Here is a 26,506-nt window from a genome sequence, read left to right as displayed (position 1 = left end):
TTTATGTGGGTTGCTGTAGGAACTGGTAAACACGTTAACGAGGGGTGGCTGCGGACATGCGCACATGCATTATGGGCTTTGAAATATGCGCACCAAGACCGACCACACTCATGCACGCACATGAAAGGGGAGCAGTTTAGTGAGAATAAGATGCCTGTGCTGCCAGCCTCATTTGATCATAGCCTTGGCCCAATCATGCTCCTCAATGTGCATTTGGCTCTGAAAAGATAGTCATGGCATTCTGCTCATCAATAGACGCATTACTAACCAACAAAACGAACCAGCAGAGGCATGGAAATGTACTCGTGTAAATAACGGCGACAATAGAAATCTAAATGAAAGCTTGTTGAAATTTTCACTTATTAGCGCTATGTTCATAAGCAATTATTGCTGTTACAGTTGTTTCCTACGGGACTGCATCTGGTCGAAATCAGCTCTTTAGCTGCAGACAAGCACAGTGGCTTTTTTCTCTATCTAGAGACAAAGAGCGCTCGTGCGCTCCGGATGGCTTGAAAAGCCAGCTGAAAAACATCTTGATCTATGAATGCAAATCAGTACATGTATTATGACACGTCAATTTCGGCCTGTTGTACATTCATTTGGTGCTCTGAATTGGACTGTACATCTGTTTGGCCTGAATGGTGAAATCAATGCAGGAATGCTCCATAGTTGCAGAGGGGCTGTGTGAAAGGTTTTGCTCAGTGAAACAGCCAGCTTTTCACCATCAAGACAGTTACAAAAGAGGCCTCTAAGAAGGGTTTGGAGTCAAACTGGGCCGGCCTTGCTTTGCTCTCAGAGTGTCCAAAGCAATAAAGAGGGCAAACAGAGGGAACTGTTCAGCCACTTGTACCAAAATATGTCAGCCTGAAAAGATTCAGTGAAAGCAAGCTTTCGACTTCTCAATGACAACTTTAGCTGAAGGTTCCTACGGGTCTCAGAAAAGTCTCAGGAAGGCTCACTGTGTTTTACTGCAAGGACATGTTAGGGGAGAACATGGAAAAGGCAGAGAGAGGACAGTATTTTATTGGAATTCTGCTCTACTCTGATGCTGCTTGAGGGGATCTCTAATTGGATCAACAACTGTCTGATTCCCTTCAGCCAGCTTGACCTGTCTGCCCAGACTGAGGAGGCTGTGTCTTATGGGGAAGAGAAAGAATAAGAGTGGGAGGGAGAGAGAATAAGAGACATAGAAAGGCACAGAGGGAAACAGAAGGCGTTAGAAAGGCACGCCATTCTGGAGAGAGATAAAAGGATGCTAGAAAAACATATGACAGGTGGATAGGACAAGAAGGGTCACAGAACAAAACTACAGCACTGCTGCATATACGTCGCCATTGTCAGAGTCAAACAGACAGCCTCAGAATGGCTGCCAACCTAGAAGGCAGGCGGCAACAGCTTTCCTACAGGGAGGGCTTTGACAGATCCCAGTCGATAGCTCTCACAACTGCCATGCTGGCCTTGCATCCTTCAGCATGGAAATGAAGACAGTCTGCCAGGCGTTTTGCTGACAGGGACGGCACACATGGCTCAATGACACGGCCCAATAAATGGAGCCGGCGCTGAGAGGAAGGCATGGCAGAGAGCGACACAAAGAGGAAAGGGAGATAGATGGAAGGACAGATACAGTGTCATAGACAGACAACGAGACAAGAGGAGATGGTGACAGAAAGAGACAGAGGGGAGAGATTCACCGAGTTTAGAAGTGACAGGCACAGTCCAGTTTTCACTCTTCCGATCCATACTGTATAGCTCATCTCTTTGAGTGGGATGAGCATAGGGAGAAGGATGTCAACAACAGCTTGCTTCTCATCCTGCATCTGCTACACATGCTCAATGGCTATTGATCAGCGCTTGCTTAGACTTCCATAGAGGGCTTCTGCAGCACGCCATGCAGTTCTGGTCTGAGATGATATTATGGATTACGGGAAGGGAAATGGAGGGAAGAGCCCTGCATGCGGGCGGTAGAAGCCTGATCGATGAGCTATTGCACACTTAACAAGAGTAATGTTATGTAGGGAGTCTCTGACATGCTAATCCATCTCTCACTCTCTTTGTCCATCTCCCTCAATCGCATTTCTCTCTGTCGTAGTTATCTCCTGTCTGCATCTCTCACTCCCTTTCTTTTTCTGTCTTTCTCTCTTCTGTCCATCCATCCATCCATCCATCCACCGCAGAGCACTGAATCCAGACCAAATTTAGACAAATAAACAAAGCTGATGGATGAGACGACCTCCATGTAGGTCTGGCACTGAGTCAGTCTCTAACAGCGCAGACAACTCAAATCGACTGAAACCATCTCGTGGTAATGGGAATACAAAATGCAATTGCCAAGGAATATGCAGAAATCAATGCGAAATGATCTAACAGAAAGGTGAACAATACTCTGCTTAAACACTGAGGTGTAATTATTTTAGCAGCTGAAAATATGGGTTGAATATGATTGCACTTCAAGTACTGACTCTGGATTAATCTGCTTTTGCATTAAATTTGAGAGCCACAAGTGCAGTGCAGCGCCAAACAGGAGGAAGGGTTTCCAGCTGCTCGCTGACTCCTGGGAGACGAGCTCTGATGTACCGGTGTAACGAGAACTTCATTTTAGCTTAATCAGCTAATTCCACTTGCTATTCCCGACACTAAGGTTGCCATGGTGAGTAAATAAATTACTAGAAACAACAAGAGCAGACAGAAGTTTGTGAGTGAGTGAGTCGAAGTTATGCTTATGTGTGTTTGCCAGCTCTAATGAATGGCTCACAATCCTGCATCCATATATTGAAATAACATTTATACAGGCAGACAGTCCCCACTGCATTCGGTCCAAATGGCATAGTTGAGTGCTTCTGGGTCCTGCAGTCAGCTGCAATGTTTAAGTGGCGGTGGCAGATGTTTCTAATGTTAAAGCCACACAAGCTGCTCTACGCTGCCAACATCTTTGTTTCTGCAGTAGGTCTCAATATCACTACCAACTTTATACAGCTGGCCAGGGTGGCAATTACAGTAAAAGTGGCCACAAAAACGTAAGAGCAGGGTCTGAGATTAAAATGACTATTTGTAGAGTGGATCTGAAATAAGATCCAAGAAAATATGCACCAGGCAACTTAAGCTAGTACTTCAGATAGATAAATCTATAAGTGGGAAAAATAGACTTTGGTGTTAAGGATATTGATGATGTGTTGTACTCTTCAAAAAGCTACATCACTTGTTCCCCACTGAACTGATGAAACAAGCTTCGGAAGAACAGACTAGATTTCTTTTTCAAATAATTTATAATATGCATGAGAATCTTCTGGGTCTGCGTTTTTCAAGATAAAGTTCACCCCCAAATTTTCCACCAGCCTGTATTGCCATCTAAACTGACTTTGTATGAGTTGCCAAGCTTTGGAGACATTGGCTGCTGTGATGTCTACCTTTTCTTGGCTATAATGTATGGCACTCAAAGCACTAGTAAGCCGGTGTGAGAAGTTTCATAGAACTTTCAATGAATTCTTCTTTTAGTTTTTGCATCTGCCAATCAAAACTATCTAGCACCGAACTAACATTACAGCTCAGCTGATGAAGAATGTCATTAATGTTTACATTGCAGGTAGGCTACAGTCCCATGGGCCTAGTGACTGGCTAGCAACCATTTGGCAACCAATGACTGTGAGGGAGAAATGTGTATTGCCTGACTAGATGTGAGTGGTTGCTGGCAATCGCTATAAAACTGAATGCTAAAGGCATGTTTGCACAGGTCTAGAGACTGGTCAGCAACCACCTGGAAACCAAGTGCCATAAAATCACTCAATGAAGTGCACAATGTTGCACGGAAAACCTCACTGATTTACTTTGGTTGGTTAGTTATGAGTCATCAGTAGTTTGTATTGAAGATGCAGACTTGTCTGCAAATACTTGCAAACTACTTGCGAAGGAGTGTTGAAAATGTGCAACATATGGAGACCATTCGTCTGCAAAGTAAAAGTTGCACCATTTGAAATGTGTTGATTTCAAAGGCACAACTTTTACTTTAAAGGTGAATGCTCTCCATTTCTAGTTAGCGTCATAATTTTCCAAGTTTTGCTACAGCTAAGAGAGTAAATGGTGAGTTTCTGCAGACAAGTTGGCATCTTCTATGCAAACTACGGGTGACTGTGGCAATCTGCAAGTGACCAAAGCAATCAGAAAGTTGTGGTTCAGCAACCTCTCTGTGTCACCCAGCAACCACTGGTTTGGGAATACACGTTTTTCCCTCGCAATCAGTGGTTGCCAGATAGTTGCCAGATGGTTGCCAACCATTCTCTAGGCTGGTTAACTCTTCAGTGACACTGTTGCTGGGCGTAGTTTTTTGGAATAAACTGTTCAAAACAAGGTTTCTGGATTTCACTTAGTGGGTCAGGATTTTTTGAAAGACATTTCAGCAAAGTTTTTAAAATGTATTATTTGGTACTTCTGGCACCATGTTACAATTACTATTTAAATTCATTATATTCAAGAGAAGAAGACGTTTGTGATAACTTTAACACTGGGCATCACAGTTTAAAATATTTTAGATGGATCAACAACACTACAAGCTCCAGGTCAAATATGTACAATTGATTTTAGGGTGAACTTTCCCTTTAAAGGTTATATGGTTATATTGGGATAATAATTCTTTATTAAAACTTTCAGAAAAAGATAAACAATACATTTAAATAGCATTAAAATATTAACCCAGCCTAAAAATGAACATTTCAGGGAATTAATAAATAAGCCTTCACTGGCTTGACCTTGTGGTGTGAAACAAGTTCTGGCCTGTGAAACTGCCCTTTTTTGGCTGTGGCAGAAGGACACAAGAGTAGTTGTTGCCGGACTTTGCCTGTGGGGGTTGACTTGTGCTTCTACGCTCTGTGTCACTGCCTGTGTGGGCAGACAGCGAAACTAGCTCTGTCCCTGTTAGCAGAGTATTATAACACTGCCAACGCCTCCAGTGACCCGTGAAAACTCCCATCTATAGAGATGAATCATACAGCGCTTTGTAATTCAGCTGAACTGCCCATCTACCAGACCTACAGCAAATATTTCTCAGTATATATGACACTGGATCAGAATCAGAATAAATCAACTTTAAGCTCTGACAGTACGCCTTAAAATGTATCATGTACTCTATTGTTCTGTGAGGGGAGGTTTGAGTCTCCTGTGAAGGCTTCATCACTTATATCTAGCATTAAACCTGAATGCATATTAGCATCTTACTCAGCTTTACACACCTTCCACGTTATCATATACAGCAAAATTTAGGTTTATTTATCAAGGCGAGGTTTTGCTGAGCGGGTTATTTTTCAGCACTTCTCTGCTTGACATTCACAAAGTTACTCAAATTCACACTAGGAGTGCATTACAAACAGTCCTCTATTATTGGCCAGTATAAAACTCTGAAGAAAAAGTGGATGTTGGGTGTTTTTTAAATAACATCTTGCCTCAATTTCCCTGGTGGTCCACAGACCCAAACTTCTGGTTCTCTTTATTATAAGCTTATATAACCTTTAGGTTAGCATTGCTTGAGAATTGCTAACAACATTTGAACATAAGCAGAAAATATGCTGCAAATGAAAGAGAGCCACATCAGTTAGAGTAGCACACAAAAGGCAGTGTGTCTGTTAACTAGGTTTCCACCGTAGGGGCTTCCAGTAACAACGGTATGGACAGGAAAGAAAATGAAATTACAGCACAATAAATGAATTATCAATAAAAAGCCTCAATACTGTATCTGAGGGAGGATCAATATGCCAGAGCCGGGCTGCAATGTGGGCCCAGGGCTGCGGGTAGCCAGATCAATAATGTCACTGGGGGTGATTGACGATCAATGCTACCAGTGACATTGATTTATGATCGATGAAAGAAGGGCACCGACTAATAAGGGGGGAAAGGGTGGAGGGGAAGTGTGCATGGGGGATTCCATAGAGTCCCCTTTACTGTAACTGATTGGGGATCGATGAAGAGTGGCACCGCGGCTGATTAGGGATCAGGCCGGTCTCTGGCAGAGGAAGGCGGCTATGTGTGAGAGCATTTGGTTGGTTGCGTGGAGACCGGCTTGTCTGAGCTGAGCAGAGCTGCAGAGACTGTAATTAAAGCTGTGCTGAAAGGAGCTTTCCACTGTTTGATAGAAGCTGCAGGTGCAGCTCTCTTTGCTCTTTCACTTTCAAAAGAGCAGCCATGCACACACACCCACACGCATATAGTATACACTCTTTTATGCTTACTCAGAAACACACAGAACACACACAAACCCAAAGACGGCGCAGGAAGATCTGCACTGTTTTCCTCCACCCCACCCTCGCAGAAATCTGTCACCATCACTGACATCCTCTCTCTCCATTCTGGCTCGTTTTCAGCCATATTTAAGAAATTATCACTGCTTTTAGATTCTTCCAACTAACCTAAATGACTTAAGTATCACTACTGAAAAGAATGAATGAAAAGTAAAGAAATAAAATAATCTTTATTTCTTTATCGTCTTTCATTTCATTAGCTAACTTGTGTTAGATATGACCTTTCACATTCAGGTGATACTGGAAGTGAAAGCAGCATATTTTATATTTTACAGTAGCTACGGTAGTCATATTTGCTCCTGATTACTGTAGATGAATGGGTCACACTCATGTGAGACATTATGCTACATTTATTTAAGCCTTTGACACACTTATGTTGTTATACACTGTACATATTTGTTATACGACACCTACTGTAAATTAAGTGCAAACAGATTTATTTTCAATAAAAAGGAAACAACAAAAACAGTTACAGTATGGAGAGCTGGCTTTATGACTTTATCAGCTTGCTATGAATGGAACCGTTACATCACATAACTGTGAACACCTTATGTTTTAACTCTAGATTACAAAGAGTTCCCATCCGGGCTACATTAGTTCATGGTATCGGTTATGGCCATGAAACTATTAAATCTAGTTTCTGGTAGATTTTGTATTATTTAACCTCTGTTACACCCTGCACACCAAGATCATTTTTTTTAAACTGTGCATTTCTTTTTTATCTATTTTTTTCTTCTTTTTTTTTTTTACATTCACTGCTTTTTTTTGGTCTTAATAATATAACAGCGGAAGAGAAGTATTCACTGTATAATTAATAATTCTCATAAACAAAAGCGGACACATATGCGGCACCACAAAGCCAGTTTTCATGAAATTCAAAAGCCACAGTAAGGTCCAAAGTCAGACGTGCATAATCTGCGCTTTGTCTCAAAGACCCATGTATGTCTCAACTTCAAACAGTGCATCAGACATTCCCAAGACTCATAATTCATTCATTTCTTAGGTATTCTCTTTGTTCTCAAGTAGCGTTCACACTAATTTTCCTCAGTCTTTCCAAAAAAGTTGCAAAGTGGCATCGTCTTTGGGCTCAACGAATACATCAACCGTTTTCTGAGGAAGCTGCAAAAAAAAAATATTGCATTTACTGATAAGATTTTGATTTTAAATTTGAAGGTCGTTCTACCGAAGTAAATTAAAAAGACAAAACAGCACACCGTCTTATTTCTATTGCGCTACACAGTGATTGCTTTGAATATGCTTATTTGGTTTTGGCATTAATTTGAATATTTTTCTTTAAACAAACCAAATACCAGCATTTAGAGGCAGATTGTTAAGAAAGAAATGGATCAAACATAAACAAAATCTGACCCTGCTTCTTTCCTTGTCCATGCTTCACTGTTTTCTCCTCAGTCTTTATATAAAACAAAAGAAAACACAAACACAAAGAAATGACAGGAGCTTGATGACACATATCTCTTTTGAAGACAATAAAAACACATGAACTCCTATAATAGCTCTGCTCTGTCCTCTTTGAGACAGCAATATCGGAACGAGAGAGAAGGGTTGACCTGTGTAGAGCAAGTCTGAGTAAGTCCTTGCCTAAACATCTCAGACGTGATGAAAGGCTTTGTTTTTCTCAGCCTGCGTTAATGGGCCCCAATCGATGTGGGAGAGCTGTGGTTTTTTTTCCCTCCACATGTCCTGACCCTTGGGGAAACACAGGGAGGTAATGTGGGAGGGTAGAGATATTGACACACGACGTCGATATCACCAGGGTTCACAAACAGCGGCGCTTACTTCAAGTTGAGGCTGGCTATCAGGGACTCATCAATGCAGCATCAAGAACAGAAGTGCAGCGCAGGAAGTGCTTGCAGTTAGTGCAGACTGTAAATTAGCGGTGAGATGCAAAACAAATACTGATGTGAAACTAATGACACTCATCAGTGCTTACGATTCTCCCTTCCAAAACTACCCACCTGTCTCAGACACATACACACATGCGCGCAGAGCGATGCATTCACCTCACTGATGCCAAGAATGTGCGGCTGCACAGCACTGCAGCAGAGGCAAGCACATCTCCACGCTGGCTCTCATCTGTCACCAACAGCAACTAGCCCGCCAGTCGCCATGATGTGCAGCCTAATTGGGGGAGCTGATGAGGTCTGATGAGGCCAGTACTTATTGAATTCCCTGGCCTATTATATGGATAATGCTGGAGAGGAGCAGCCTCCCTCTCCTTTCCCATTCTCATCCATTCACTGTCCCAGCAGGGAGCTGCCGGCTAATCCTTTCTTGTTTATAATGGCTGAACGAACGAAAGGGATTTGGACACGATTTCCCCTCGCTAGCACACATCTAACACTCCCCAGTGTTGATTTTACCTCATAATGGGTCTATTGGACAAGTTAACCAGATCCCAACACCCATCTCAACCCTCTTGCCTGTCTTTCTTTTTCCTTTTCCTTTTTTGGGAGGAGAGGCAGGGACATTGTTGAATAATTAGACTTTGAAATAAATGTTCTTTTCTTTTTCAAAAGCAATTATCAAACATTCAGTATGTGGCTGTACAGTATTCAGCGGTTTACAATGCATGTGTGGGACAAAAAAAGAGAGCGAGAGAGAGAAGAAGCGTCAAACAGTGCAGCGGAGAAAAGGGGGAAAAAAAGCAGAGGAAGGCAGAAGTTGGAGAACAGATGGCTAAATGGCAGGACAACAAACTTTTAATTCTGTGCGTCAGACTGGTGAAAGAGATGGAGACCGTGAAGTCGCAGAGGGGTGCCAAGAATACTGCTCGGTATGGGACAGCACATCAAATTCCATTCTAACTGATGAAAACGCTGTGATTAATGCCTTTGCTGCACAGCACTGTAAAGCATCTGAATTCCAAATTTTAAGTTTCTATGGAAAAATTATGCATTTAGGTGGTAGGACATTCATCAGTACCAGCTGTATTGTGAGGAGAATCCAATAAAGCATATTTACTCAGATGAAGACTGCGAGAAGAGCAGCAAAGGAGCAAATATCTGACACTTATTCTCAAGTGCAGGTACAATAAGAGAGAGTCGCATGGTTATAGTAAGTGACTCAAACTAACTAGATGTGCGGTGTATTTCTGATGTATGCACCCAGCCCTTTGTCTGCCTTACTATTAAAAACAACAAACTGTTTTAAATCTCTGACATTGTGATCACCTGGCAAATATTGTGTTGGTTCCCCCTTTTGTTGCCAAAACAGCCCTGACCCACTGAGGTTCCACTAGACCCCTGAAGCCGTGCCATGGTATCTGGCACCGAGATGTTAGCATCAGATTCTTTACAGAACGGGTAATTAATCGGAAGAACAGTAGATTTTGACCAGTTTATTGAATAATCTGAAACTCTTGAAAAAGAGTTCAATGCAATTACCCCAGCAACAGATTCTGTAAGGTGTGGTCTCCATGGATCGGAGTTGTTTGTCCAACACATCCCACAGATGCTCAATTGGATTGAGATCTGTGGGATTCAGATGAAAAGTCAACGCCTCAAACTTGTTTTGCTCCTCAAACCATTGATGAACTACTTTTCCTTTGTGGCTGGGTGCATTATCCTGCTGAAAGAGGCCACAGCAATCAGGGAAAGGCTGTACAAGGTCTGCAACAATGCTTTAGTAGGTGGTACATGTGAAAGTAACATCCAAATAGATGGCAGGACCCCAAGGTGTTCCAGCAGAACATTGCCCAAAGCATCACGCTGCCTCTGCCAACTGCCTTTTTCTCATAGTTAACAGCAAGTAAGTTATGCACATGCACCCTTCCATGTACATGATGTAAAAGAAAATTTAATTCACCAAACCAGGCCTCCTCCTTCCCCTGCTATATGGTCCAGTTCTAATATTCATGTGCCTATCATTGGGACTTTTGGTGTTGTACAGGGATCAGCACAGGCACCTTTCCTGGTCTGCAGCTAAGCAGCCCCATACACAACAAACTGCGATGCACTGTGTACTCGGACACCCTTCAGAACCACCATGAACTTTTTTCCACAATTTGAGCTACAGTAGTTCATCTGTCTATATAGTTGTATAAAAAAAGAAAACAAAAACCCAAACCACAGATCAGTTACATTCGATACTTTACCCTTAACAAAACAAACCATACACACCTTCCACTGTCTTACTAGTCCACTGAGTACACAGCGCTATCTAGAAAAACAAAAGGCCATATTTATAGGGGTCAGTTGTTGCGGCCTTATAGATCAGGGACCATACTGACGAGGAGGGCCATTAAGGCAGCAACATTTAAAAGCTTACATGGAGAAGGTACAACCTGGAGTTCACTAGGGGCACAGCAAATCAATATTAGCTCGACTTAGAAATCTGCTGTATAATCCTTGATCTCCAAGGCCATTTGCTTTGCTGCCTGAAATTGGATACACCCTGACTGCACACCCCCACCCGCCCGCTACGCAAAGCCCGCTGTACGCTCCACAAATAAGACATCCTGAAAAATTGATCTGGATGCATCTGTAGCAAGATTATGTCTAGGGCTAAGAGAGAAATATGACTAGCTCGAGGTAATTGATAAAAACGCGCGTCTATGTGTAAGAGGATCATGATGGGGCCCGGCGAATGTGGCAGCATTATCATAGCCACATCACTACCATCTAGAAGACTGCTGCAGCAACATCTCAACAAATATTAAGAGCTGGTAAAAGACCGATATTGAAAAATACTTTTATACACTCGATACTGTAGGTATGATTAACAATGACATAAGGATAATAGGTTTTCTTTGTTTATTTTGCCTGAAAGCAATGATGCCTTTTGTGGAGTAATACATTTTCTTTGACAAATGACCTGAGTAGCACATAATGGAATGGCTTTGTTTGATTTATTTTTATACAACCATATTTGTCCATTTTAAACATACCTGTGACATTTTATTCACCAAAAATTGTTTAGATTTCTCTAAATCCATCTTTCCTTGCAGCCAAGGTCCCCATCTTTCCTCCAACAGGCAGTTTCAGAGGCAATTTATGTAAAACTTGCATTATTCATGACCACCTACTCCAATTGGCTGCATTCACTTCCAGCCAATCGGAATATTACCTAATGGATAATGGAAATTTCCTCATGTGGCGTCTCTACCCCCAGAGTAATGGCTACAGCTAGAGACCACATATAGGGGGGTCTATGAACCAATCTGAACTGTGCAGTTGCACAGTTGAGACTGTAGCCACTTTCACACACGCACTGCAGCCCTCTTAAACTTTTCCAACATTTTCCAGTAAAGCTGTATGCGCGGACACAAATGCCCTACTCAGTGGGATCGAACATTAAACTGCCCTAACCCTACCAGCTCCCTCGTACAGACTCAATGTCCGTTTGCTCCAATGTATAAACAGAACAGGCAACTGTCCTGAGAAACTGACAGTAGTAGTAGATGCCATGTGTACCATCTCCCGAATGCACAATTAAGGCAGAAACCTAATCTAAACCATTTACAGTGGTATAAATACATCTAGTACCGACTGGCTGCACCTGACTCCTGTAAGAACTGTTGCTAGCCAGGATTCAGCACTACTTCCCGATTACAGAAGGAAGATTGTCTCCAAAGATGAATATCAGCCATCAAGGGCATATTTCATTTAAATTCCTTGGGAGATGAAGGAACAATTACTGCTCCCTCCTAATACAGGAATTTCCAAATACGAAATTACAAAATAACTCAGATCAAAAAGATAATATAGCAGATTTATGACACACCAGCCCACTGATTTCAAACACATGGAGGAGCCTGTGAATAAATTGTTATTTTAGACAGAAAATGGCAAGAGAGAGCAGATCAGCGACCTTGCCTAGCTTTATCGAACGTCTCCTCAAAGAGATTTAAGGCGACTAACAATATGACCAGTCATAGCTTAAAGTCCAGGTCAGTGTATTTCATTCTCCGCAGTGTTGCAAGCAAAAAACAAATCATTACCGAAAGTAATGAAAGAAAGTCGGCCTTATGGCGGCTGGCAAATAATTTTCCAATAACAGTTTTGTTATATTTATTCAATATTATAGCGCTACACATTTATGTGGGAGGTAACTTTTTCTTGAACTTTTACAGCAAACTTTGAATGTTTTCGCCCCTCTTAAACGTTTTGCTATCAGACTCTTTCTCGTGCCTCCTGGCAGGTGAAACAAAACAAACAAAACATTCCTCTTCAAGAAAGAAGCAAAAAAACACCACTTACAGTACTTACTGCTGTGCAACAAGCACGACATAAAAAGTGAGATTTGTAGGCAGGGTATATCATTTCCACTGTTACTGTGGGCTGCATGATTTTTATTCCCATGGCAGTGTGTATTGTTAGAGTGGCAGTTGTTGGACTCTCTGAGGCCTTTAAGCTCACTGTTTTCCCTCTATTACTTGTGCCCGGTGGGGGCACAGACAGTTGTAGCGAGATGCGGCGCGGCGCAGCAGGGTGGTCCCCAGATACCACAGATTCATACTTTCCACCTGACGCACAGGATAGAGAGAACAGAGAGCTAGCAATTACCAGACTTCTCTCTCTATATATATACTGCAATCCTGGCCAGCTCCGCTCTGCTGTACTCCACTCTGAAGGCTGTCTCAGGGCCAAGCTGGAGGTAATGAAAGCAACACACTCCTAATGGACTATTGATGTGTGTGTATTTGTGAGTGTGCGTGTGTGGACGTGCGAGAGGAAGGCAGAGGAAAGAACAAAGGAAGGAAAAAGAAACTGTAAGAAATCATTCTGCTGGCATTTTCATCCACTTTCCTTTTGTGCGTTGTCTGTGTCGGTGGCAAAAAGTGAGCATTCATGTCTGTGAGCTAACGTAAATCACCTATATGGGCTGAAAAGCAGCAGAATTAAACTGCTAGTGCGATCCAATAGCATGGCCAAGATGTGTTGCGCTTCCAGCAAGGGAAGCAGAGACAGACAGAGAGACACTGTGTCTGAGACATGAGGTCACTGGGAACCAGGTGTGTTTCCATCGTCCTTCAGCTCAAACACCAACAGGCAGCTCACGTATAAATACACTCATATAGGAAGGAAAAGACACAAATATCCCCGGGTGACAAAAAAAAAAAGTGGTAACTCAGACACCTTCACAGTAAATTTCACCAAATACAACATGTCCCACTCCTGCTGATGGTCCACTGGTAGAGCATGTAGGGTGCATTTTTTTAATGTGTGTGTGTCTCTGCGTGTGTCCCCTAACCTGCTGGCAGGCAATCGGATGAATGAATGGGCGTCCACTCCTAGAGGTCCGGTGGCACAACAGAAATAACTCTGCTGACCACAGTGACCTCTGCCTGTTCCCACACAGTCTGCGTCCTGTTCTAATGGAGGCCCGTGCTCTATTTTGGGGGCAGCAGCTAGATTTATCTCACTGCCCTCTGTGTCCTGGGACGGTGACACTGACGTGGTGTAACTGATGCCTGCTGCTTCTTTTTTTTCCTGCTTCCCTGACGCAAGCACACACAGGATAAAAATCAGTCAATTCTGGGCATCCAGATGACCCGGCTGTACGTCACTATCTGTATCCATTTTCAAATGTCCCTTAAAGGAAAAAAGGAAAGTTGTAAACCATCGGCCTTGTGTTGTGATACTTCACCGTGATAGTCTGCTCTTTCATAAAGACAGGTGCAGGAGATGGAGAGTAGATGACAAGAGAACCAAAGAAAGCAAGCCTGCTGAATTGCTTGCATACCACAGAGACCTTAGAGCATGATTATCCTCCTCAGCAAACTTAATCTTCATTCTGGAGGACGGGCAAGCTGGCCGGAAGGCTATGAGCTCAGTGACCTACTGTATCTGCTGAGAGGCTGAATATTATTCTTTGCAAAAGAAATACGTTGCCTCAGGTCCTGCATTAGATTAAGTTGACTGATGGCTAAAACCAAGAATCTAGGGATCCTTGAATATAATGTGCACATCACAGCACCATCTTCCTAAAGTGGTGGAGATCTCAGTTTGGGTTAGGGAGCAGAAAAAAAAGAAGAAAAAAGATAGAGGCTTTTTCTTACGGCAGTAACAGTCTGATTTCAGAGCTTGCCAGAATAACATTTAGAGAATAAACAAATAAGAAATAGTTTCAACCACTACTCGGTCTCCCAACTGTGTTCCATTGCACATTCCTAAGTAACAGAAAAAAAATCAAAGAACTTTGTTTAATAATACATTGACATGACCACTGTTCTTGGTTGAAGCCTTTAGTAATTTTAGCAACCTACAAAGCAATGCATTTGCATTGAGTTTGCTGCACTTCACCCGTACTTGAAATTGGAAACCCACAGAGGGGGATGACTTAAGATTAAGCCCAAACCACTTAAAAGAGCAGCTCTCTGACTTGAATGCAGCCAGTCTGATAACCTATCAGTCGTGTAGAGGGAACCTGGCTCAAATCCTGCAGCAATGCAATGCAATCTGGCCAATCACATAGGCTTTACTTTTTTCACACAAATGTTGTATTTCTACAGTTTACCTTGCTATAAATTGATTACTATCATGATAAATTTTAAGAGCTGAGCTACCTGATGTTGCTAAAAGCAACATTTCTCCACCAAAACTGCCCCCTGGTTTATTTTAATGTACAACTTTTCTCTGGCATAGTCATGCTGATGATTTTATTAATGGTCTGCTGTTGGCTTGAAATATCCGACTATCAATCCTACCAGTCATGGAGCAAAAAGCAAGTAACACACTGGACAGGTCATTACGATACTGTAGGGATAACACATAGAGAGAAAGAGAATCATTAACACTTAGATTCATAACTTAGAATGGCCTATTAATTTAAAATCTACGTCTTTGAACCATGAAAACCTGCACAGGGAGACGAGCACAGAGAAAGGTCTTAGCGATCCGGGGCTAGAAGCTTCTTACTGTGAGGTCACAGTGTAAACTACTGGGACTGTGACAAACTTGTGACCTGTCCAGAGATGGCGCCCACATCTATCCCTGGCCTGTGACAGCTGGGATAAGCTCCAGTGCCTCGTATGACCATGATTTGGATAAACAAAAGAAAAATTACGGATGAATGTATCTATTTTATTTCTTCCTCGTTTATTGTTTCAAATTTAATGTGTGATTATTTCACTCCATCCTGTGGGTTTATGTTTTTGACATTTTTTTTATTATTTAGTTGCTGTTCACACTCACTTTAATTGTTTAAACACACACAGTTACGTTAATCAGGTTTCAGGTTGCTTTTATTTCAGTTTTATATTAACTTTATAATTTTATGACTGCCTCTCCTGTGATAGCTCGTGCTTCGTGCACCACGTTGTGCTCCCACCTGGGACGAAATGCGCCATTAACAATAAAAGTTTTGCCGCCTTGCTTTAATTTTTAGCAGCTACAATTGTCATTATCAACATCTCTGTCTGCTCGTATGCTTACACTTTCTCATTACCAAATCTGATACGCTTAAAGGCTTGAAAATTTGATTAGGCTTCAAAGAAAGCCCGAGATGTTTCCATTTTAAGCACCACATCGCCAGCACGGCCTTCCCCTGCTTATTTTGTAATGAGGTTACATGCTAGAGACGGTATTCTCAGCCATGTTCGCAACAGCTTTCGACCTTGTTGTTACTCCACTTTGATGTTTAACCTGCAGAACCTCCAAACTTCTGACACAACTGCCAGCTGCCCACACAGTGAATCCACAGCACAACAGAGAGGCAAGCACATCAATGGACAGACTGAACACATGTCGACCAGAGAATAGAGGAAAAATGCTCTTTATAAATAAAAGAAGCCTCAGGTGCTTAGTTTTCCTGCATTAATATTGTGTCCACTCAGCTGTATCTGGTAACATAGATGAGCATTAGGGACGTCTGAGCAGGAGTGTGCGAAGAACAGCAGGCTGAAAGGATGGGTGTACGTGCAGAGGGAGAGCGAGGGATGAAAGACAGTGGCGGCAGGGCAGATAAGAGAGGGAGGGAGCCATGAGAGAGAGTATAGAAGCAAGGGCAACAAAAAGTGCAAGGAGAGGTGTGAGCGGGGTGAGAGGGAGGAAAATAGAAGGGGATCAACATCGCGGACAGCTGGGCCAGGGTCGCGGCGGTCAAGCTCAGGAAGCGGTCGTACAGTCAATGTCATCCTTTCATCTCGTCTGCTGGAGATGCAGCAGCCTAAACTTTACTCAAATTTAACCTTCCAAAAAGCACAGGTTGATCCAACTCTCATTCCTTTCTCTTCTGCTTCATGCACCACCCATCACTTTCTTCCCCCTCTGCCCTTCCCCATCTGTTCTCTTTTATCTTCTTCGCTTATTCCTGTCACATTTCCAAAGCTCCTAATCTATTCCTTTCCATTGTGCTCCTGCTATATTTCTCTCTATTACTCTCCATTGTCGGGTTGGGGGGTGGGGGGTTTCTCCTCGTGGTAACTCTCCTTCATTTTGTCTCCCTCCACATTAGATGTGGTTGAGTGGAGAGCAAAGTCAATCGTTCCTGCCTGAACCCCTCCAGGAGTCGGAGCTACCTCCTCTCTGCCTAAACAAACTTTGAAGCCAATCAAAGGGCTTATATCATTTTCAGTGGAAGGGAACAGCAGCAGGTGAATACTTTATATTTCAGTGACAGATCCACTCGGAGCAGCTCCGCTCTCCTCCTCCTGTCTGCTAACCGCTGGCTTTGCTCATGAATGATACAGTTCAGTGGCAAAACAAACAAAGCGTGACAAATCCAGATTATTGTCTGTAGGCGAGATAAGGTTATAATGAGAAAGTGCATCGGGGGAAATTGATCCTTTTTTCAGGAAGCTGTCTGATTTACTGGGCATGCCAATAATAACTTCCTGTGTGTCCCGCCTCTAATGGGAGGAGGGTGAAGTCAGAGGTGGAAGGTTCATGCTAAGAGGACAGATTTCATTATGATGCAATATCCCGAGGAAAGCACTGAGGTTTTGTGGCCACTTATTATCTGTGGCGGAGTATATTGAAAAGCTGTCTGATTGCCATTGAGGATCACATACAGAGACAGAACTATGGCTGGCTCTCACTGAGTGACAGCAGAAGCGGTAAATGAATCATCAATACATAATGGATTTGACCTTTTTGTTTCTGTGGAAAAAACGAGGAAGGACAACAACAGCTACAAAAAAATTCACAGAACACAAACTACACATGAGTCGCAGATGCATCATGGGAAACGCGTGCTCTCTCGTACTTGGAAAGGCAGCCATGTCTGAGACGTCCTGACAGCCAAGTCGCCAACCTACTTGGCTGCACGTTAAATCTACACGCCATAGGGGAGAGAGAGATGAGGCCTGCCGACAGGCCAGTTATTAGCCAGGGGAATGTGGGAGGGATGGCAGAAATTAACATAGATTACTCAAGTATGACTGACAGTTTCAGAAGGGCTTTTTGTGACTTACCAAGTGATTTGGGACTTGCCTTAATTCAGTGAGGGATGTTTTAATACCGTGGGCTGTCTCTGCTATCTTGGCACTGTTGCCTTGGTGAGGATGCCAACAGGGAGGAATTTTTATTTCGCTGCAACTGCCCCCTCCCCAACACACCCCCAGCAACAATTCCCCCAACCTCAGCTGCACAGGCCTTGTGATCCGCACATAATGATGGAAAGTGTTGGTGGCGCAGCACTTTTTTGGCCTGTCTTTACTATATTTTATTTAACAGGTGGTTGGCAAAGAGTGCACCCTGTATATTCTGTCTGGTGTTATCCTGACAGATGTGGTGTTTCTATAAAAGCGTGGGTGTTATTTAGATGTGTGGCAGAACAGACAAATTATCAAACTGGTTATCTGATCAGTATTCTGAAAGACACAACAATAACCGTTTTCGAGGGTGGGGAAAGCACTGGCACTCGCCACAAGTGTCCTTGAAGAATATGGCTTTTACTGTAGGCCTAAATTAACCTCTTCTGTATAACAGAGTACTGTGACTGACAGAGTAAGTGAGGCAAAGTGAGAGTTTGGACAGAGAAAGACAGAGACTAGTGGAAATTGCGAAAACAGAGAGAGAGAGAAAAATGCCAGCGTTCTGTTAAAAAAAGAAAGGAAAAGAAAAAAGAAAAGAAAAAAGCTTGTACATATTGCATGTTTCCGCTTGGTTCCATCTCCCAAGGCCACTGTGGCTGCTTCCTGATGTGGTTTTCATTATTTATCCAGCATCCATTGGACAATATTGGAGCCGACTTGCAGCTCTGTTGCCATATTGGCAGAAGGACAACGGAGCGAGCGGTACCAGCGGAAGTGAAAAGGAAGAAGCTGCAGTGTTACTGCACATTCAGTCTGGGCTGAATCTCTGTTTGCACAGTTAGACGTCCAAGCGAATGTTAGATTCATCAAAGTCTGGCGCTGCCCTTTTCTGATGCTCAACACTACTTGCACGTAACCTCATTGCTTATTTAACTATGGTTTGATTGCTGACTCTGAAATTAAGTTAAAAAACACAAAGAGACACAATTCAGTGGAGCAGGTTATCAATTTTCTTTCTGCCATTGCCGCCACACAGTAAGGTATGTACACGTGATTACTCACCTGCCAAAAAACAAACAATTGCTAATGTATCTCTGGTCTGAATTACATTTACCATAGGGTGTCATCTCTAAGCTGTTTAATGCATTGTGGGACGAAGGGCTTTAATCAGCGAGGCTCAGTGGAGCCAGCGGATTAAATCACTTTTTATCTGCGCTTCCTTTGACTTTCCCAGTGCTCAGGGTTGCAGTGTAAATCATAATGCGTCCCTGTTGGGCTCACTTCAGTATAGTTTATAGCTGTAGTCACATTTCATAAATTCCATTTATTTTGTTTATTGAGTAAATCCACATCCACTAAAAACAAGGATAACTCTTTATTCTCACCTCCAACTAAAAAGTTGACCATTTCTCAGAAAAGGAGGAGATCGTGCTCGCATGATTTAATCCATCGATTTCTGCGTGCAGCCAGAAATCACATGTTCATTTATATGTGCAGCATCAGCTGGAAGCATCCGAGAATGTACGCGTGTCAATATTTGAAACGACACACTGTATGTATATTTTGGGCGTAAAGGACGTGTTCTTCAGCTCTGTGCATGCGTCGTGTATGAGTTTATATTTGTGTGCGCGTATACAGTATGCACGCTCACCGCCGACCACAGCGACAGGGAGAGCGGCTGCCGCATTGCACAGAATAGCTAAACAGCTGTGGTGCTCCATCAGGGCTATCGATCATGTCCCTCTCTCTGAATCACAATCAGACGTGGGCAGAGCAGAGCGGCTAGAGCAGGCCTCGGTGACTGGTTTGTTGGACGACTGCTATGCACCTCTCATATCAACCAGGCCTCACCAAACAAACCTGACCTGGACTGCTGATTAGTTGCATCTATATGCGAGTACTGTGGTACGCATTTCTGTAGAACTTGCTGGAACACACACGAATATTCGCTTCAAGTTCTCAAAATGCAACACGTCTTCTCGCAATTGACATTTACTGCAGACAGAAATAAAGCACTAGCTCTTGTTTAACGCACTTCTAAATCATCTCTGATCAAAATGAGCATTCAGGGAGGATGGCATTACCAAGGATCAAAAAACGAGTTCATTTGTGTATCTATGTAGCGCATGTAGTTGGATCTCATAGAAAATTACATAGAATTTCATTAGAAAACCTAATGGGAAGAAAAGGGAAGCTGTTAAGTATCATTAGTTGCCATCTGCTATCATATTTTCACACTGTAGATCAACTCAATATCTCATGTAATCACAAGGAAGTCAGATGTTATTACATTAAAATTTAAGCAGGAAGTGTATGGACTCAGTCTATGGCGCTATTAGCTGCCATCTGTTAGCATCTCCACAACTCCTCCTCTCTGCGTTGGTCCGTTATCAGCAACTCACGGTTAACTTCCTGCCAACATGGGGACTTCCTTTTGGTTTGTTTTCCCATGCTCAGTTGAATTTACCAGATGACCTGGCACCTGACATCGAGATATTTACTTCCTGGTATGGGACAGCAAGGTTACAACTCAATATTATCCTTTTTGTATTGGCACTGGACACACCTGGGTGGAGGTAGGCAGCTATTACAATCCACAATTGCACATATGCACGCATACTATCACCCTCTTACACACACACACACACACGGCCACATCTCTTGACACAGTGTGATTGAGTGGCTAAGCCGGAAATGCAGAGGCTTGTCAGATATCGGCTGGAGAGGATTGAGGGAGTAAGCCTGATGATTGAGAAATGTGCACGTGCATACATGTATGTGTGTTGGGAGTGCTACCCTAAATGTGTTGTGTATGCTTGAGAGAATGTTTTAAACAATAAATGGTGGTAAGAGAAAGAAAAAAGAAGTTTCTCATTAGCATTATATGGATGTTGACATTCCACTGAGGTCAAAGTCAGCGGTGCATGGCCATATTTGTGCTTATGTGGTTTGTGCGTGTGTCAAGGCTCACACAGTGTAACAGTCATGGCTGTCACATAAGCATACTCATGCACGCACATGCACGCACACACACACACACACACACACTCCGCCTGTGCTGCGTGTGGTGGGAGCCCCCCGGGGGGTGCTGCTGAGCTGTCAAAGTAGGATGGATGAAGAAGCTGCCCTGCATAGCAAAGGGCTCTGGGGAAATACCACCAAAATGACACACACACATACACACGCACACACACACGCACGGATGCATGCAGGCACCCACACACAGAGACTGTCAGCACATGGTATGTATGTGCACCCATTTGGAAATGCAGAAATTTAAATACACGTGCATGAATGTGAACACGCATAAATTTGAGACCAATACAAATGCAGTGCAAACGCATAACATGTGCACTTTCAGGCAACCCAACACACACAAATACACTTCTACTAAAGGGCTGTTCGTTCTCCCTCTGTGAGAAACAGAAACAGCCCTAGGGCCCTCTGCAAAGGAACATCTGAGTTTGATAACAGCAAAATGTCCAGAAATCTCCATTTAGGAGACAGCAAGTCAACATGGACTATATCATAGAGGGAAAAAGAACAGCTTCATCTCCACCCCACCCTCATGTGAACTGAAAACTATGGAAAAAGTATCAAATGTCACAGGGAGCATTACTCTATCATTATTCATCACTAGAACATCTGAGAGCATCTGCAGCATACCAGCACATCAAACTTGAAAATCCAGCTGCTACCTTACAGGTTTTGTGCATCTACAATATCAGTGTTACTTACTCTGGTATTTGGAAGGAAGTTATAATTTTTTTAAAAGAAGTCCGACAAGGTCAAGTATTTGACCTGATCCCCTTTTACACAATTGTCACATCCAAAGAGGAACGTGACTAACAATTCTGACTTGCTTACTCAAGTTTTGGTTGCTATAATCTGGATGCATAGCTTCTCTGACTGTTTGTCGACTTGTTCCCTTCAGGTTGCGTGGTACCATTTCATCAGATTCCCAAATTCCCGGTGAATTCAGGTGAATATATCGAGCTTGTGACAAAAACTACAAAACTAAAGCCCAAGCTAATAAACCAAAAGCAGCCTTTGGAAGTACTGTATCACCACATATCACAAATGGCAACAACTCGAAGAACAATAAAAGTTCAGGTGTAAAAAAGGAAAGAGAAGCTTTCATAGACCTTTTAGCAGGGACCATAGCAGCGCTGAACCAGAGCAGACCTTGTAAACGTAACCATTCTTAATTCCACAGAAGGATTTCCTCGATCAGGGCGGTAAATCTCCATGCTTGGCACAAGCCTGAACAATCCATTAACAATAATAAAGCCTGAGCGGCAGGGAGATAGACCCTTAAAGGGGAAGGTCAGCCTGATATTACGGCTTTAAAGGTTTCCTATTACGGCTCAACTTCAATATAACCACTCACCTTGCCTTTAATGGCTGCTGGCTATGCAGTGACTGAGCACATACGGAGATTCTAAATCCAGTCTTTCTGAGATATTACTGGATAGAGGAGAGCGATTTATGGGTCTGTTTCTATGCTGCTGGTTGGAGGTGTGAGTGTTAATATAGCTGCCACAGTGGTGAAGGAGATCTCCTCGGGTATCACCCCGTCTGGCCCTCGTGTCCTGCTGGGATACACGGGAGACTCTGCTGCAGCACCTGGCCCCAAAAGTGCTTAAGCAGCATTTTTTCTTCATCCTGGCCTTTCCCTCTGACACTTTTTTCCCCCATATCTTTACTCCCTTCCAACTCACTTTTCTTCCACTGCCACCTCTTGATACTCTCACTCCCCTGGAGACTTGCTCCTTTTTCCAATGCCTTGCCTGCTTACTTGTGGAACTGTGATGCCTCTTTCAGCACCGATACATGGCGAGGTACAATCTCGTCTCTACATCTGTCTCCATTTTGTGCTATTCTTTCTTTCACCCATGTTTCCCTGTCTGCTTTCTCCTTGGCCACTGTCTAGGGTGACTGCAGAAAAGAGAGCGATAGGAAGGCGAGAGGACACCGCAACAGAGAGAGCAGGAGCAGAAGAGGAACGAGGGGAAAGTGCAAGCTCTTAAGTAGATTGCGAAGAACAGCACAGAGGCATGAGTGTGAATATTAAGAGGGTTTTCTCTTGCCCGAGAAGTTCCAGCCTGCAGCCTGAGCACCACCAGGGAGAGAGACGGTGACACGGAGTGAAGACGAGAGAGAGCGAGCGAGGAAGAGACCTATAGAACCATCAGCTATTGAGCCAGAACCACGACAGTTAGCTTCAGATGTCAGAAACAGCAGTGTACGCAATCTATCAAGCTGTCCGGCAGATCTAAGATGAGGAATTACCATAAGTGAATTAGAAAGGCAGTTCCTTATTGCAAAATGGTCCCTCCCCCACCCAAAAAAAAGAAAGGGAAGAGGTGATGTGAGAGTAATGTAAAGCAAAGGAGGTGAGACTCACCTGGAATGCCTGGTGGGGTTTTCAGGTATTTTCCATTGAAGTGCTGTATCACTACTTCACATTTCTCTGTAGACTCCATCCTGCAACGACATGCGGCATGTAGGGTTCAATTTAACAATCTGTTTGTAGCAGAAGTTTAAAAGCATAAAACTCTGGAGCCATTAAAAACCTTCCATTTATCATATGCCCTAAAAGTCTTACAGAATGTGGGAGATGTAAGTGGAGTTTGTATTTTGGTAAAATGAACTTTTCTTTATGACACAAAACCGAATGAAAATTGAGCCACTAATTGACAACAAAATGAGAAACGCATTGCTGGTAAACCATAATACATGGAGGCGAGCGTCACCTCGGCCAACAGAGAGCAGTGCTGCAGCTGTTTACATCTTTTTTTGTTTGACAACTCAACATCATTTCCATTTTGACTGTAACCCCTGCCACACAGAGGATGGCAGGGTAAATAGTGTCACTGATGACACATTTACAACCATAAAGCATCAATTCAATTCAATTCAATTCAATTTTATTTATATAGCGCCAAATCACAACAAAAGTCGCCTCAAGGCGCTTTATATTGTACAATAGATCGCACAATAATAAATACAGAGAAAACCCCAACAATCATATCATATGACCCCCTATGAGCAAGCACTTTGGCGACAGTGGGAAGGAAAAACTCCCTTTTAACAGGAAGAAACCTCCGGCAGAACCAGGCTCAGGGAGGGGCGGCCATCTGCTGCGACCGGTTGGGGTGAAGAAGGAAAACAGGATGAAAGACATGCTGTGGAAGAGAGACAGAGATTAATAACAGATATGATTCGATGCAGAGAGGTCTATTAACACACAGTGAGTGGCTGGAAAGGAAAAACTCAATGCATCATGGGAATCCCCGCAGCCTACGTCTATTGCAGCATAACTAAGGGAGGATTCAGGGTCACCTGGTCCAGCCCTAACTATATGCTTTAGAAAAAGGAAAGTTTTAAGCCTAATCTTGAAAGTAGAGATAGTGTCTGTCTCCCGAATCCAAACTGGAAGCTGGTTCCACAGAAGAGGGGCCTGAAAACTGAAGGCTCTGCCTCCCATTCTACTTTTAAATACTCTAGGAACAACAAGTAGGCCTGCAGAGCGAGAGCGAAGTGCTCTAATAGGGTGATATGGTACCACAAGGTCATTAAGATAAGATGGGGCCTGATTATTTAAGACCTTGTATGTGAGGAGCAGGATTTTGAATTCAATTCTGGATTTAACAGGAAGCCAATGAAGGGAAGCCAATACAGGAGAAATATGCTCTCTCTTTCTAGTCCCTGTCAGTACTCTTGCTGCAGCATTTTGGATTAGCTGAAGACTTTTCAGTGAGTTTTTAGGACATCCTGATAATAAAGAATTACAGTAGTCCAGCCTGGAAGTAATGAAGGCATGAACTAGATTTTCAGCATCACTCTGAGACAGGATATTTCTAATTTTAGAGATGTTGCGCAAATGGAAGAAAGCAGTCTTACATATTTGTTTAATATGTGCATTGAAGGACATGTCCTGGTCAAAAATGACTCCAAGGTTCCTCACAGTGTTACTGGAGGCCAAGGTAATGCCATCCAGAGTAAGAATCTGGTTAGATACCATATTTCTAAGATTCTCAGGGCTGAGTACAATAACCTCAGTTTTATCTGAATTAAGAAGCAGAAAGTTAGCGGCCATCCAGGTCTTTATGTCTTTAAGACATTCCTGCATCACCCACTAAACTCTGTCCTGCTGGCTGTGTAGCGTCAGTCTTTTCATACTAATAGTGCAGTGAGACTATCGAGAGCCGATCTGCTGTATCAAGTCACTGGTTACATGAGTCAGAGGTTCATAATGAAATTCAGGGCTTTCAGGCAAAGAGGTGTTTATGCAGTCCTTTTCTGTGCATAACGGAAAAGACAAAGGATAGAAAGTTTTGTAGAGTAGGTGAAAGGCATGAAAGATGAGATGGTACGGGAAGGTAGAAATTACATGCTTATAAAAGGCTGAATTCCAGCGTGAAGACGAGAGAGAACACAGGAAGTTGACTGACTCGTCTCCACTTTTCCAGCCAAAGGATCAAAGAGTATATACAGGCCAAGCAGCTGGCCAGCAGGGGGGCTCTGATTTTCACATCACAAGCCTACACACACTAATGTCATACACACATAACATCAAAACACAGACATTTCAAATGCATATGAGTGTTGTTGTTGTTGACATTGACACACACACACACACACACATACTCTTCTATCCTTTTTCTGTCCTGCAACAATAAACAAAAAACCCTAAAGGAAATTTGAGCAACTTAAGCTCCAAAGATTTGAAATATAACAGGAGATGTAACCAATATACACACATGCACATTCATATTTTCTATGCAATTTTGCATTTCGGAAAAAACTAATCAGAATTCTTGGTGGGTGTTTCCTAGTAAATGTGACTTATTATTGGCTGAGAGCACTGTATTCATGAATTCTAGACTAGTTGCCTCACAGTGACAACTACAGGGAATTATTGCCCTAGGCTAATAAATTTTACTAGTTGAACACCAGTAAATTAAAACAATTTGTACTCTCACTTTGGCATATTAAAGAAATGATCTTCTGCTTGAGAGCAAGCCTTATCTGTAAAGCTAAGCTAAGGGCTGGAAGACCTTCTTCAGACTTGCTTCTTCAGACCACACTGGGAATCAAAAGTGTGTGGCCAAACCAGGAGCAAGGCTATCATAGAGAAGGGCCACACACTTCAGGCATTCGCTGTGTTGCGTTCAGTGTTACAAATCAAAAGCTCCACAGGTGGACACGCAACAACAACAAAAGTTTGAAAGACAATTACAATGGCTGTCTCCTCTTTCACCTCCACACAGCTGGCCGCTCATGGCATGAGGTGGGCGTGAGTGTTGGCTGGCTGCTTTTGGAAAGTTACAGCAAATGATCAACAACGCACACACACGCACACACCCTATCTGACATTGAAAAGGTATAAGGGATACAGGGTTTCAGTCAGTACAGAAAGACCATAAATCCAAAGATGTAACTTAATTGTCAGTTTTCTCATCTAAGTTGATGTAAAAGCAAATAATATCAAAATATTCCTTTAACTTGCAGCTTAACGGTCTGTGCTACAAGAATTTTTAAACACCTTCCATATTACAGCCTACATGAGTAAAATGCTAGGATTTTCTTTTTCAATGTGCAATGGATTTCTCTGAAAAATTCAATTGTGTTAAGACAGTAACATATTAAAAAGCAAATATCCTTTCGCATGAATTTGCACGATCCGTGTTGTGCATATATTGCAGATTCCCTTATAGACACAAAGAAGACATATTAAAATGAGAGAGTTTTTAAATGCAGGCTTGACTGAATGCCATGTCTT

General features: G+C 42.8%; 1 protein-coding gene across 7 annotated transcripts in view; it reads right to left on the bottom strand.

Moving 5' to 3' along the window:
• Positions 1 to 26,506, bottom strand: part of rbms3 (RNA binding motif, single stranded interacting protein) — a 301,392-nt gene that overhangs the window by 58,850 nt on the left and 216,036 nt on the right. For all 7 annotated transcript variants that reach the window (XM_039605523.1, XM_039605517.1, XM_039605518.1 and 4 more), the window contains one exon: positions 23,126 to 23,205. In XM_039605523.1, the coding sequence (XP_039461457.1) occupies positions 23,126 to 23,205 (80 nt within the window). The remainder of the gene's footprint in view (positions 1 to 23,125; positions 23,206 to 26,506) is intronic.

Source organism: Oreochromis aureus, linkage group 22 (genome assembly GCF_013358895.1).
Source record: "Oreochromis aureus strain Israel breed Guangdong linkage group 22, ZZ_aureus, whole genome shotgun sequence".
NCBI lineage: Eukaryota > Metazoa > Chordata > Actinopteri > Cichliformes > Cichlidae > Oreochromis > Oreochromis aureus.
This window is presented reverse-complemented; position numbering and strand designations above follow the sequence as displayed.